The sequence below is a fragment of the Alternaria postmessia genome (assembly GCF_024291825.1).
Source record: "Alternaria postmessia strain BMP 2775 chromosome Unknown scaffold_35, whole genome shotgun sequence".
Classification (NCBI taxonomy): Eukaryota; Fungi; Ascomycota; class Dothideomycetes; order Pleosporales; family Pleosporaceae; genus Alternaria; species Alternaria postmessia.
In genome coordinates this window covers 39750-52864 of record NW_026260108.1, presented here as the reverse complement: position 1 = coordinate 52864, position 13115 = coordinate 39750, and the positions used below count along the sequence as shown (strand labels likewise).

At 51.9% G+C, this 13115-nt stretch overlaps 5 protein-coding genes across 5 annotated transcripts; 2 read left to right on the top strand and 3 right to left on the bottom strand.

Annotated features, from left to right (window-relative positions):
• Window positions 1–12: 12 nt before the first annotated feature.
• On the bottom strand, window positions 13–1230 carry J4E82_006139 (uncharacterized protein; the record flags this gene model as incomplete). The annotated part of the gene is made up of 1 exon (XM_051732397.1): window positions 13–1230. One exon carries the CDS (start codon window positions 1228–1230, stop codon window positions 13–15), a length of 1218 nt encoding a protein of 405 aa, XP_051587763.1.
• Window positions 1231–3214: 1984 nt separating this feature from the next.
• J4E82_006138 (uncharacterized protein) lies at window positions 3215–6522 on the top strand (the record flags this gene model as incomplete). Its single annotated transcript, XM_051732396.1, has 3 exons — window positions 3215–3242; window positions 3302–4540; window positions 4589–6522. The coding sequence occupies 3 exons, from the start codon at window positions 3215–3217 to the stop codon at window positions 6520–6522; spliced, it is 3201 nt and encodes a 1066-aa protein (XP_051587762.1).
• Window positions 6523–7424: 902 nt separating this feature from the next.
• On the bottom strand, window positions 7425–9308 carry J4E82_006137 (uncharacterized protein; the record flags this gene model as incomplete). Its single annotated transcript, XM_051732395.1, has 4 exons — window positions 7425–8117; window positions 8175–8818; window positions 8873–9158; window positions 9210–9308. 4 exons carry the CDS (start codon window positions 9306–9308, stop codon window positions 7425–7427), a joined length of 1722 nt encoding a protein of 573 aa, XP_051587761.1.
• A 465-nt stretch (window positions 9309–9773) lies between these two features.
• On the top strand, window positions 9774–10584 carry J4E82_006136 (uncharacterized protein; the record flags this gene model as incomplete). Its single annotated transcript, XM_051732394.1, has 3 exons — window positions 9774–9989; window positions 10038–10354; window positions 10407–10584. 3 exons carry the CDS (start codon window positions 9774–9776, stop codon window positions 10582–10584), a joined length of 711 nt encoding a protein of 236 aa, XP_051587760.1.
• A 31-nt stretch (window positions 10585–10615) lies between these two features.
• J4E82_006135 (uncharacterized protein) lies at window positions 10616–12744 on the bottom strand (the record flags this gene model as incomplete). The annotated part of the gene is made up of 4 exons (XM_051732393.1): window positions 10616–10928; window positions 10983–11458; window positions 11512–12218; window positions 12267–12744. The coding sequence occupies 4 exons, from the start codon at window positions 12742–12744 to the stop codon at window positions 10616–10618; spliced, it is 1974 nt and encodes a 657-aa protein (XP_051587759.1).
• Between the last annotated feature and the right edge of the window lie 371 nt (window positions 12745–13115).

The window sequence follows — 13115 nt, the reverse complement described above, 5'->3', positions numbered from 1 at the left end:
TGTGAGCCATGATCATTGGTACAGGTAATCGTACTCCTTCTTCAACCTTCCAAAGCCAATCTTTGGCTGGTAGTCCTCGACCTTGTCAGCACCAAAGTCGTAGACGGAGTAATATCTCTGTAGGAACGCAGCACCGACAAGCGCGAACCCGTACTGCTCGCTATCGTCAAATGGCGGCATGCACTGGTCACCAGGCTCGGTGAACTCGTCACCTCGCATAGTGAATGACACATCGTCTTCGGGAGCACCCTCACCAAGAGTCAGAGTGACTGCCCACGAAGCATTCAAATGTTGACACTCCATGCGCTCCTCACCATTCATAAGCTTGGTGTTGTTCCAGCCAAGGTTGAAGTACATGGCATCGACAATCTCTGTCGGGACGGAAAGGCGTCCAGCTCCCGTATCGAAAACAGCTCCGGCTTGATACGTTGACCATGTCGTGTTGGCCTTTGGGAAACCGCCCTTCGTTACAGCGGTGGTGGGAAGACGACCGTTGTGAATCTCGATAGTGGCATTTGGTGCCGATGGGTCCTCTGTAACGAGTACGTTGACGCTCCTGAGTGGCGCACGCCAGAGCTGATATTCTGCCTCTTTCCTCAAGGGCGCGTAGACCATCTCGCCGTCCACATACTTGTCTTCATGGCTGCCACCAATGGTCAAAACACCATCTTGCTCGCCTTCATCCTTCAAGTTCTTTCCGTAGTACAGTCCAAAACGTGGAGCATCCAGTTGACCGTTCCACAGTAACTGTTCGACCAAGGTCGTTGTGTTTTTCTCCGCAATGGTGGAAAAGCCTAAGCCGAGGAAACCGTCGGCGGTGATGAAACGCCAGCTGCTTTGGTTGGCGGACAGGAAGGTCTGGTTCCATTCTACGCCGCCGTCTGTAGTGCTGAAAATGTCCTGGAAGGTACCGCCAGCGACTTCGCCGCCTAGGTACGGAATCGACGCGGGAATGTCAAGGTTGACGGACGTTGATGAGGCGGACGCATTGTACTTTACTCGTTCGTAGTCCGAGATCTTTCCGTCCGGGCAGGAGGCCTCGGTACAGTCAGTGTTGACAAGGAAAATCGTTGACGAGCCGGTATCAAATAACAAGCGGTGTTCTTTGGCAGGTGTGCCAATATCCAGCTTGACGCTGGCATAGCTGCCCCTAACGACAACAGGCAGTTCGACTATGGATGCCGAAACGGTGGTGGCAACAGCCAAGAGCTTGATTATGTGGGCCACCATGGTGGAAGACGGGATATCGAGAAGTCAATGTAGGGTGCAGCAAGTGTAGAGAAACGGGAAGCTCTCGATATGGCAAATAGTGTCTGGTCTCGCCATAGGTATATACTCGAATTTACGCGATTCAGTACCACAGCATAAAAATCGTATCTACCAGAGTACCCGCCGGTTGTTTCAATGGTCCAGTCTATTAGAGATGAACGTCGTATTCTATTTTTAATCGAGCGGCTTTCTGGAAAGCTTCAGGCCAGATGAAGCCTGCAAGCCGATGTGAGCTGGTCGAAAGGAGGTGCGCCAAAACCATAAAAGGTCTAGTCTCGATCGGTCGGCCCGGACATGACCACGAGTGGCGCCGCTTCGCACGGGTAAGGCTGGCTAGATATGTTCTTCCAGCCGCCCGATGATGACATTAGAGCTGAGCGAACCTGGTAATGCGCATACGAGAACGTTACATCGAGGCAGAAACGACGTTCGATATAACACATGACTAGATCTCGAAGGGGAGCAGGCGCAGCTAGTACGAAGCAACAGCTACGTAATAAGTAGCTCACAGGCCGAGGAACTTCCGTGAGCACAAATCTCCGAGTGATCTGCCTCTGTCTTTCGCACAGCACGTGGGACCGCGTCTTGCTTCCTAACCCGTAAGAGTAACACACGCAAGACATTGTTCTTTACACATTTTCTGGTAGCCGCATCAGTGATGGATTTGGTGTTGTCGAAACTCGCTTTTCGCTTTCGCTGCTCAAGAAGATGGCAAACTTGGCAAGGTATGCATTCCCACAACGCAAAACTATTTGATGACCAGGTAGTACAAGCGATTCCGCTCGAATAGAGGCGCTGGATAGAACAGGTCGCTTTGCGATGCGCGAGAAGTAGAGGCGTTGAAGCCTGCACACAGCGTAGAGCGCTTGTGAGGAAGGTGCAAGGGCGTTCCGTCAGTAAGTAGGACGGGTTGGCGAGTGAAGCTCATGGGAAAGAGCATCTAAGCACCTAGGTAATCATGATAACTGTTCTTTGCTGATCAATGCGTAGTCTTCTCTTCATCTAAGCGGTAGATGATCATGACCGAATGCACATTGGCTAATCGTACGGGAAGCTGATGCGTGTCAGAGCATCTCGCGGTTTTGGAATGTGCTTGATCAAGTGAATGGAAAGTGTTGTTCCTCGTTGATAGAATGATGCAGACCAATGAGACATTTGTGCAGCGAGGCGCGAAGCTCGAGACAGTGTGTGGGATACAGCTGATGCTGGGTGTCGCAGGCTACCAGAGCCAGTGACGTTTGATAGGGTTCCAAGTTTGGTGTTTCATCGGTTGCGGAGTGCGGAACACGGCCGTAGCGTCGAGTTGGAAACGACAACCCAGGTAGCCGAACGCATGACGCCGTCAGTACAACGAGGGAGAAAGTCAAGCAGCTGGCTGCAGAAACGGTCTCATGTGCGGTGATTTAAGACGACTTGAAAGGACCGAGCCGCATCTCCTTTTTGTAGTGAAGTGGCCAGGAACAGGCTAGCGCGTGAGACGTTTCAGAACAAGGCAGGGGCATGCGTTCGGGGAAGGACAAGCAAACGACGCCAAAATCATTCACCCTCCTGGCCAGCGTCACGACCTCAGTTCCCACGGCGTGCCCCTCACTGGCAGCGACATACCCGTGGCCATATTGCTTTTCGCTCCATTCTCTCGCGCTCCCGGCCGCGTCACTCGCATGCCCCCAAACACTCGCGCCCGATTGCCGCACCACGACCAGTGGCTCAGCCGCTCCTTGCTCGAAACACGCCCCAAGAACGCATGCGACGCCTGTAACGCTCTCCCCGGACCACGCACGCGATTCTCTGCTCTTTGTGCTGCTGCTATTTCCACGGCAACTCGACTCGCGCTACCACGTCCCTGCGCAGGTCGACCCAGCCACCCATCGCGCCTCGTCTCACCTGGCCATTCCTCCGAACCACGACCCCCAATCGTTCAACGCGCGCAGAGGAATGAGCTAGGATGACGCGACCCCATATCATCAGAGCAGGTACGAAGGCATACACCGAGTGCGCAATGCGAGGTGCGCCTGCTAACCCATGTGTCTAGACACCATCGACCTGCAGGACAAAACATCGCCCACCGCCAAGGACCACTCCCACCAGCCCCAACATCCGGCGCCGCTTGGAATTGGTCCAGCAGCGCCCCATCAGCAGGCTGCTATACGACAGGTCGAGCAAGAGCGCAACTCCGAGGAGGCCCGTCTGCAAGATGCATGGAGCGACGCTGGCAGTCAGCTACGAGACGACCCCGGCTCCGATGACGACCGCACGGTAATGAACAACGCCAATCCACGAAATGGCCCCCAGCAAGACGAGCAGGCTGTCAGGCTGAATGGCGGTGCATCCGCCGACAACGATGATGCCGACATGCAGGATGCCGATGAGGAGGACATGGACGACGACATGATGGACAAGATCTCGAGTTCGCCCTCGATAGACGATGGTGGGTATTCTCTACCTCTTCACCCCGCGATCTGGCCGGCGAGACGAGAGTCTCTGACTCCCCAGTCTTCGCCCGTGCTCTCAACTATCGCTTCTCCTTCTTCTTCTTCTCCGTTTACGAATACGCCTATTCATTTTCCTATCTCTGTCCCTAATCTTTCCTCACGGGATCGACCTACATCGATCCCCGTTTCTTTACTATTTCCTTTGCACCCAGAAATCAAGTCAACGGAGCATCATCGTGGTGAGTATTCCTGGACAAGGGCCACCACGGCACCGGACAACAACGAAGAACTACTCGCGGAGGTGGGTACCAGTCCAACGACGAGACGACTGAGGGCCGTCCAACGTCGCATCGAGACAAGAGAAGACTCTCAGGCATCACTAATGTCCGAACTGGACGAGGAGCAGGTCAAACGCATATTGGAACCGATTGATCGTACCCTTCTAAACACACCGGAAGACCCCTTTCTGGATCCTGCCCCAAGTTCACCTCGAACGACAAATGACACTCCACTCAAGGCTAGCCAACCCGAAGATGAAGAGGATTCCTGGACCACCGACAGTGACGCCGACTCTTGGGACGCAGATCTGGACCAAGACAACGATGATGCATCCAATGACGTCTCTTTTTCTGATGACCCTAGATTTATCGACTCAGGATGGGGAGGCGAATGCTTACGAGAAACAGAAGATATCGACTTCGAATTCGTCTACGCCCTGCACACATTCGTCGCGACCGTCGAAGGTCAGGCAAACGCAACCAAAGGTGACACCATGGTGTTACTCGATGATAGTAACAGCTACTGGTGGCTGGTACGAGTTGTCAAGGACAACAGCATCGGTAGGCATTCGCAGCTAAACCTTCAACTATTTCTAACTCAAGCTACAGGCTATCTGCCCGCCGAACACATCGAGACACCAACAGAACGCTTAGCCCGCCTCAACAAGCATAGAAACATAGACCTCTCCGCAACCATGCTTGGCGACACCGCCGAGAAATCCAAAAATCCGCTCAAGAAGGCCATGCGACGAAGGAATGCCAAAACTGTACAATTCGCGCCACCTACTTACGTCGAAGCCTCAGACTACGATTACTCGTCCGACGAGGGTGAGGGCGAACTCTTTGGTGGACCAGAGCCAAAGCAATTACAACAGCAGCAAGCGGCAACACAGGACGGCGATGCTGCTCAAGAAGAGAACCTCCAAGTACAACCACTGAAGGTGAATGGTGCAAAGAAGGATGGCCAAACCGAGGGTGATGCACGAAGCTCAAGCGAGGAGTCTGCGAAACGATCAGAAGACCGAGAAAGAGGAAGCGAAGACGCGGTAGATCGGCCTTTGGACCCCAAAGTCTCTCGCAATGGTACGCTGCGCAACACAGACTCTTTCTTCAAAGATGAAAATACCGAAACACGCAAGATCACACTTACTCCTAACCTGCTTCGCGACGACTCAAGCACGTCAACTACCGGCTCTCGCGAGCGTGGGCCTAGTCTGGAGAGTCTGGAAAAGAATGGTTTCGCGGATAAGGTCAAGGACGACAAAAAGAAGAAAGAGAAGAAGTCAGGTATGCTCAGTGGACTCTTCAAGCGCAAGGACAGGAAGGGTAAAGGTGCACAAGACTCCATGGACAGCGACATCGAGAAACCGGAAGAAGCGGATCGCAGCTCGCCACAATCAAAACCGTCAGACGAACTTGCAGAACGGTCGTCAGCTGAACAAGTGACAGCTCCAGCACCGTTGAGACAATTGAGTAAGCCCAAGGTGCACAGAAGTCACCGAGACGATTCGCCGCAGAAGACAAAGGGCATCTTGAAGACTGAAAGCCCAACAGAGCTGAGCGCTGAACCAGATGAGTTGGACAGTGTTGACAATCAGCCGGCTGCACAACAAGCTACTTCGACTATGCGTCTGGTATCACCTGAACAAGATGAGACAAGCAAGTCAACAACAGAAGACCAAACCAGGTCTCCAGACTCAACATCCAACACCACAAGCTCAAGAAACCCATTCAGTAATATCATGAAGCCTCAACAAGAAGGGGAAGTCAAGCGCGAGAAGGTTACAAAGGCGAAGCAGCGTGTGCAATTGGATGATTTCGACTCGGATGAAAGCAGCGATCCTTTCGCGGATCCTGATGCTCGGGACAAGCAGGGGGAAACTGAGAATGTAGAGTCTACAGGTCGTCTTTCCGAGTCGCCAGTTCACGTCTCCGCAGCGGATGCACAGCCCTTGCAGAAGGAAATTGTTGCCGACAGGGAAAAAGAGTCGGAGTCTCACCACGCTCCAGGTTTGTCTACTGATAGCTCAAGTCAAGAAACCAGCTCGCCAGTATCAACGCCTACACCTGACGACAGCCCCATGAAGACTATTCCTGAGAACAACACCCTTTCGACATTCAGGTCTGACAACACGTCATCGCCCACGCATCGTGCATCTGAACCGGTCGGTCCTCCGCCGTCAAGACCAGCACCCATCCCTACCAAAGATCGCGAACCCTCACCTCCTGTATCGGCAGAAAGCACAATGCTTTCTGCGTGGTCCGACGCCTCGCTTCGTGCCTACCTGGATGACGGTAGCGAGATCCGCGACATGCTCGTTGTTATCAATGACACCACAGGTGTTGTGCCAGTCGGCCGTGATCATCCTCTCATGAAGGACTATCTCGCTGAAGAGACCAAGACCATGCAAGGCCTGAGTGGCGAACTAGATCGTCTGCTTAATGGGCTCATGGAGAAGCGTATGAAGAGAGCAGGCAGTGGTGCTAGCACAGCACGCAGCACCAGTGCAAACGGGAGTTTGAGGGCGGGGTCTAGGTTCTAGATGCGCGTTTATTGTAAGTCGTATCTTTTTTGCGTCTTTTAGTATACCCTAGGGATTGTTTCTCTTTTCTCTTCTGGCGTTTTTGGGGAATTTTAGCACGCATTATGTGGAAACGAAATCTTGGGAGACCTCTTGGAGGATTGGTCGGATTGGGCTCACCTTCTTGTTCTCTTCTGATACCTTTTTCTTCCTTCACTGACTCCTTTTCGTCTGGTCTGCATCGTTCGCTCGTTGCGCGAAATGTGCATTCTTATATGAAGCCCTGGTGGTGGCTGGTTTATATCTTCACAACTGTCTCTAATACCCTTTCGATTGCTCTGTCATGGCGCTCGTTTCTTGTCGCTTTCCTTATTGGTGTCTGGGAATTAGCTCTGTTGCACTCAGCCGCATAGGCGCGCTTTACTTTCTTCGTGCGTGGCGTTGTATTGCTAGCATTTGTATGCCAACATGTACCCCCTGTGGGGGCTCGCCATACTCAACCTCCAGATATTGATGTCTCTGCGGTGTCAATAAGTTCCTCAGCAGTGATACGTATCAGCAACGTGTTCTTCTACCTCTGGTGTATCAAGAAATGGCTCAACGACATATGGCCAAAGTTCCAATCTCTGTTCAGAATGTCGGACCCAGGTCTGTGAGAAGTGATGGGAAGTTCGACTTGTGGGATACTTGGATCATGACGAAGACGATGCGTCAGAAAGTGCTGGTGCATGATCCGGCAGGTCGGAGAACGAAAAATGACTGTGACGGAAGATGTATATGACAAAGAGGACGTCATTGAAGGCAAATATCACAGGCCCCTAGCAATGCAGGAAATTCACATGTGCATAGTGAATGATAATTCTCGATGGTGCTTGAGGATTGACACTGTCGGGTGTGCCTCTCCATCTCTATGCGTACTATTCTCATACTTTCATCACTTCTGTCTGCAACGCTTTGATAGGCTTCTCGTCAAACGCTGCAGCCTGAGCCTCCTCAAGTCCCAGACTTTGCGCAATGTTGTATAACCTTGTCTTTTCCTCATGCGCAGTGCTATCGCCAAACACAGCATCCATCTCTTCCAAGCTCTTACCCCTTGTCTCAGGAATCAAGAACCATGTGAACACAAACGCAATCAAAGCGAAAGCGGCGAAGAAGATGTATGTGCCGAAACCGATGCTCTCGAGCATGTCTGGTGTGACAAGACCGATGATGAAGTTGCACATCCATGTCGATGAAGTAGTCAGAGACATGGCCTTTGACCGGTTACCGATGTTGTAGATCTCCGAGGGTAAGACCCAGCCAATTGGTGCCCACGAGTATGAGAAGTTTACGTCGTAGATGTAGATGAATGCAATGCCTGTCCAGCCAGCTGCGGGGTGGTCTTTGAGCGTTGATCCGTAACCGCCAATGACACCGCCAACGATCAAGAGAGAAATGCAAGTACCGGCAGCACCACAGAGAAGGAGAGGGCGGCGACCGATCTTGTCGATGAGGAACAGCGCTGGGAGCGTGGATAGCGTGTTAACTATCCCGTATACACCTGTTGCAAGCAAGCCAGTGGTCTTGCCAGAAAGACCCAACTGCGAGAAGATTGTAGGTGCATAGTAGATGATTGCCTGATCACGATGTTAGCTTGCTATCTATGTCAAGCAATGCGCGCAATCGGAACATACATTACACCCGATAAACTGCTGGAAGAACATGACACAGCAGCCAATGGCCGTACGCTTGAAGGACGGCCAGGTGGAGAAAAGGGTCGAGTAGCCAGCCAGGTACAACGATACCCCAGACTTGCCAGGAAACTTTTCGCGGTTGTATTGTTCTTCGAACATGACTTCAGCTTTGATAGAAAGATACTCTTTCTGTAGCAGTTCATCATCGGGGTTGGTGCGACGAACTCGGGCCAGCGCTCGGACACCAGCCTCTTCGTTGTCACGCATACAATAGTATCGAGGTGATTCGGGAAACAAAAGCATGCCGATACCGAGAACGAGACCAGGGAATATCTGGATGGCGAAAGGTACGCGCCATGCGGCGTCGCTTTGACCGGTGCAGCCGTTAGGGCCAACGTCGTTTCGTGGGTCGAAGGCAGGCTCGGCCGCAGTACCACCAGTATAGGCAATGTCGGGCGCGCAACGTACGCCTCCAATGTATTGAGTTCCAAATTCTAACCAGTACGATACGAGGATACCGAGCGTGATGGAAAGCTGTTGAAGAACAACTAGAGTACCTCTGATGCCGGCAATTGAGACCTCACTCATGTACATTGGAACGATCATCGTTAACATGCCAACAGCAAAACCGGCAATTGCGCGACCTAGATGCGGTGTTCAGCATGGATTGCAATCGTGTTTCTCAGAGTGTTTCATACCTGTAAAAGCCATCGGAATGTTTACTGCGCCAGCTTGGAGTGCAGAGCCGACGGTGAAGATGACAACAGCTATAATGATAGACCCTTTCCGACCGAAGCGATCGGCTACTGGTCCATTGACGAGAGAACCGAACCAAGCGGCAAGCAGTAATGTTGAAACGAACCAGCCCTTGAAAGAACTGTCTGTATAAATTCTGGGGAAGGATGCGGCAAAAGACTCCATGGTCAGCACTCCAGAGACAACACCCTGGTCATAACCAAAGAGGAAACCACCGAGGGAAGCGAACTATGCATGTTAGCTGAAACTGCAGGCACAGAAAGGTTCATTTCAACGGACCGCAGATAAACCAAGAAGGTATGGGTTTTGTCTTAGCTCTTTGTAGACACCAATCTTTGGCGCAGCGCCAATGGCAGTGACATCGTGAACCGAGGACATCTCTGCAGTGTTCCTTGTGAGTATGCCAACGTTGGTCTTGAAGAAGAAGGATCCAATGTGAGTAGGTGGTTTAGTGGTGGCAGCACCTCATGCTTATATACCCTTGGTGCACATCTCAACCCTTCATAAGTATAACTGGGATCGGACAGCTTCGGAGCACTGTCGTCCGACCCCACGATACTCCATGTGTCTGCGCCATTAGCCGTATATGTGATGCGGGTTCCCCGCGTGCCCACATGGTAAAGTTGCCTGATTCAGGTATGGAAATTGGGTCTCCAGCATGACTTGTGCTCGGAGGGATGTGGTCCGAACTCCACAACGCAAATGTGATCTTTAGATCATCGCGTGTCGCACGTAACGCTGTAGAACTTCTTGCTTTCTCCTGCATCTTTCGATTTGAACATCTCCCAAAAGTCTTTGCAGTTTATTGAGACTTTTCTCCAATCTATCGCAAGACAATCAGCAATGGCAGACGACTCCAGCAAGGACGCCTTACGTGCAGCCATACTTGATTTGGCCAAGCGCACGGAAAACCTTCTGTCTCGCCAAGCATCCGATCCCGGTCGTCGCATGCTTGTTGCGCTTGCAGGCGTGCCAGGCGCGGGGAAGTCGACGGTATCTGATGCGCTCATCACCGAGCTCACTGCTCGAGGCAATAAAGATGTTGCTGTTGTACCAATGGTAGGAGCTGGTCGCAATCAATGATGTAGCCTCTCTAATGATTGCTAGGACGGCTTCCACTACACGCGAGAAATCTTGTCAACATTTGACGATGCCGAAGTAGCGTTCAAAAGACGTGGAGCGCCATTCACATTCGATGCGAAAGCATGCGTGACTCTTGTCAAGGCACTCAAAGAAGCCGCTGTCACCAAGGATGGCGAAGCCGACATCTGCATTACTGCACCCAGCTTTGACCATGCTGCTAAAGACCCCGTGCCAGAAGCTATCAAGATATCCTCTCGCACGCGACTCGTGATTGTCGAAGGTAATTATACGCTTCTGAGACAGAATCCATGGAATGAGATTGCAGAAGTGTGTGACGAAAGGTTGGTGATACTCGTGAATGTTGCTCCTCAAGCGCGTATTGACATTCTGTAGGTGGTTTGTCGATGCGCCTGTAGACACCGTCCGCACACGCCTAGCGCAACGTCACCTTGCTGCTGGTATTGAGACTTCCATGTCAGCTGCTATTGCAAGAGCGGAAGAAAACGACATTCCAAACGGCGAATTGATACGGTCCTTGTTGGTCAAACCCGACGTGGTTATTGAAAATTGAGCAGCTCCTGCCTTTTCGATAGATCTCCGCTTCAGAACCCGGACGTCGTAAAATCCCAATCAAAAGAGTTGAATAACTCGTTGGACTCGATGGACCAGGGAAATGTGCTCAAAGCGTCTTTGGAAAGCTCCAGATCTTGCAGTCCGCCTGAATTTAAGTCGCCATCGGACACGACTTGGTCAAGAATCGCTACACAACGTGCTGATAATGAATCCCCAACAAGCCGTTCGCGAAAGGTGGTTCTCGCCAAGCGAACGTCGTCGTGCCAAGTCGTGGTCTCCTCAGCGCGCGGAAAGCTGATGATACATAGCGTTATCACGAGTGCCGCATGAAACAGGAAATATCTACAGACTAATCAGTTTCAAATTTCACCTTGCTAAGCAAGATGATATACTCACGTCGCGTACCAACCCTCGAGTCTATTCAATTCCTGCATCGCATATTGATGTATCGAGACAACTGTAGAATGCGCAGCTTCGAGACATATCCGCTTGCAGTCTTCTTGAGTCGATTGCGTAGCTTGATCTGGTATCTGGCCTCGCTCGGAGATCGCTCGGCGTAGCAGAATTTGTCGGAATATAATGATCTTGAGGTTCCAAAATCTCCACCACAGCCGAGACCGCGCGAACACATACCACTGGACTGACGAGCTGGGTGCTCGGGACAGCTGGAAGTATGGGGGAACTGTGTGTGTCCATGAATCCACAGAGCTGTTCAAAGCGAGCGCGGCCTCAGCGGAAAGCCCGGGCTCGGCTAGTAGTTTATTCGAAATATGGTTTGTCTGCAGGTGGAAACTACTCTGCGCTCTTAGCGACGAGTAGATGGTGGCCTCGTCAACCTCAGTAGGGAGCGTTACAGTTTGTGGCGTAAGCGACTAGTATCGGTCAGTCTCACGTCGTCTATGTCTCCTCCATTGGGCAGCCGTACCTCATCTTTAATGTTCAGTACCGAATGAACATCCATCGTCTCTTGGTCGGGTAACATGATGGCACGGCCGAAAGTCGTGGAAGCCCCACTATCAAAGATGTATAGGCCCCACCATACTCTACGTCTTGTCTCACGTTCGATCAGGGTAATGTTCCAGTGAGGAAGTTCCCTATGAAGTGCCAGGCTCAGCGCTGTACGAACAGCGAGACCTAGTAGATTCCATCCCGTATTTGGGCTATTGCGTTTCTGACTGAGGTTACTCAGGAGTATAAGTGCTTGCACAGATGTCAGGCTGGCGGCTTCAAACACCGACTCCTCTTGACCCAATGTCAAGGCCCGACGGTACAGGTAATCCTCCAGGCCGATTTGGTCGTTGTTTAATGTCCACGCACCAAGTGCTATAATTGCATGAGAAAGCATGTTCCACGACTTTTTTGAAGGTCGCGGAACGACCTCGTGATATTGAGCACGAAATGTTGCCTCGTGGACGAAGGGGTAGACAACGTGGTAGTTGGCAAAGTAGGCATCGATCAAGCTCGATGATAGTTGCGTCGTAAGAGCTGCGTGTGAGATGTGTGATGATGCTAACACGTTCCGGAAAGAAGCAGATGGGGTCGTCAGGTTCTGCTGAGGTCGAGCGACAGACTGATGCAGAAAGCCGGCCCAGTCAAGGAGGCACCGAAGAAAAACTACACCAGAAGTCGAGCCTACATCTTTTTAGCTTTGTTTGCCGACATTTGAGTGAAGCAACTGACCAAGATAACCTACACCAGTTGGCTCGACCGAAAGGGCGGCCATGCCATCCGTCAACCCATCCACGTTGACGTCTTCTTCCTGCCAATTAAAGCCATCAACGTTGTTTGGCACAGCCTCAGGAAGTGCAGGCTCATGTGTACTTGAGTTAGTACTGCCTTGCGGGCTTGGAGCTACCTCAGGCGTTTGGGACTGTATGACTGATCGTGCAGTACCAGCCACATTGGAAGATGACAACAGATCTTCGACATCGACGCCAGGTAACAACTGCGTGACCAGTGACTCCAAACTGTGCAGTCGCTTCTCTACACTCGTCAGATATGCCCTTGTCAAGGGCGATCTAGCGACTTTGCCGCTGTAATGGCAGTGCGAACCGCTATGGGCGCAGGAAGTGCAGATGGGCGCATCCTTCGAGCACTTTAACTTCTTTGCGCGGCAGCGATCGCATGAGAGAGCATCTCGTGGTCTTCGGTGCTCCATGCATGGAGCGTCTCTAGTGTAGCAGAGGTGGGGGCGGGATACGGATGCAGAACCATCGCAGCCAAGTGCAGCTCGAGCGCTGATCTATGCCGCCATCGGCCCGAGCGGCGGCACTGGGCGACTGATCAACGACTTTTGTTCGCGCACCACTTCTCAACGAGCACTCTGCTGGAACTTTTGGTTGCACCTCCATCAGGCAGCTTACCGCGACGCTATGCATGCAGCATCTTCAGTGGTGATATACTCTTGAAAACTTTGCAATGATAACCTGATTATCTTCCCTCTGTGATTCGTATCTGCAGGTAGACTATATCTTCTTTGAGCAATTCCCTCAGCCGATGGTACCTCCACGCACTGGAGAGCTCGACATC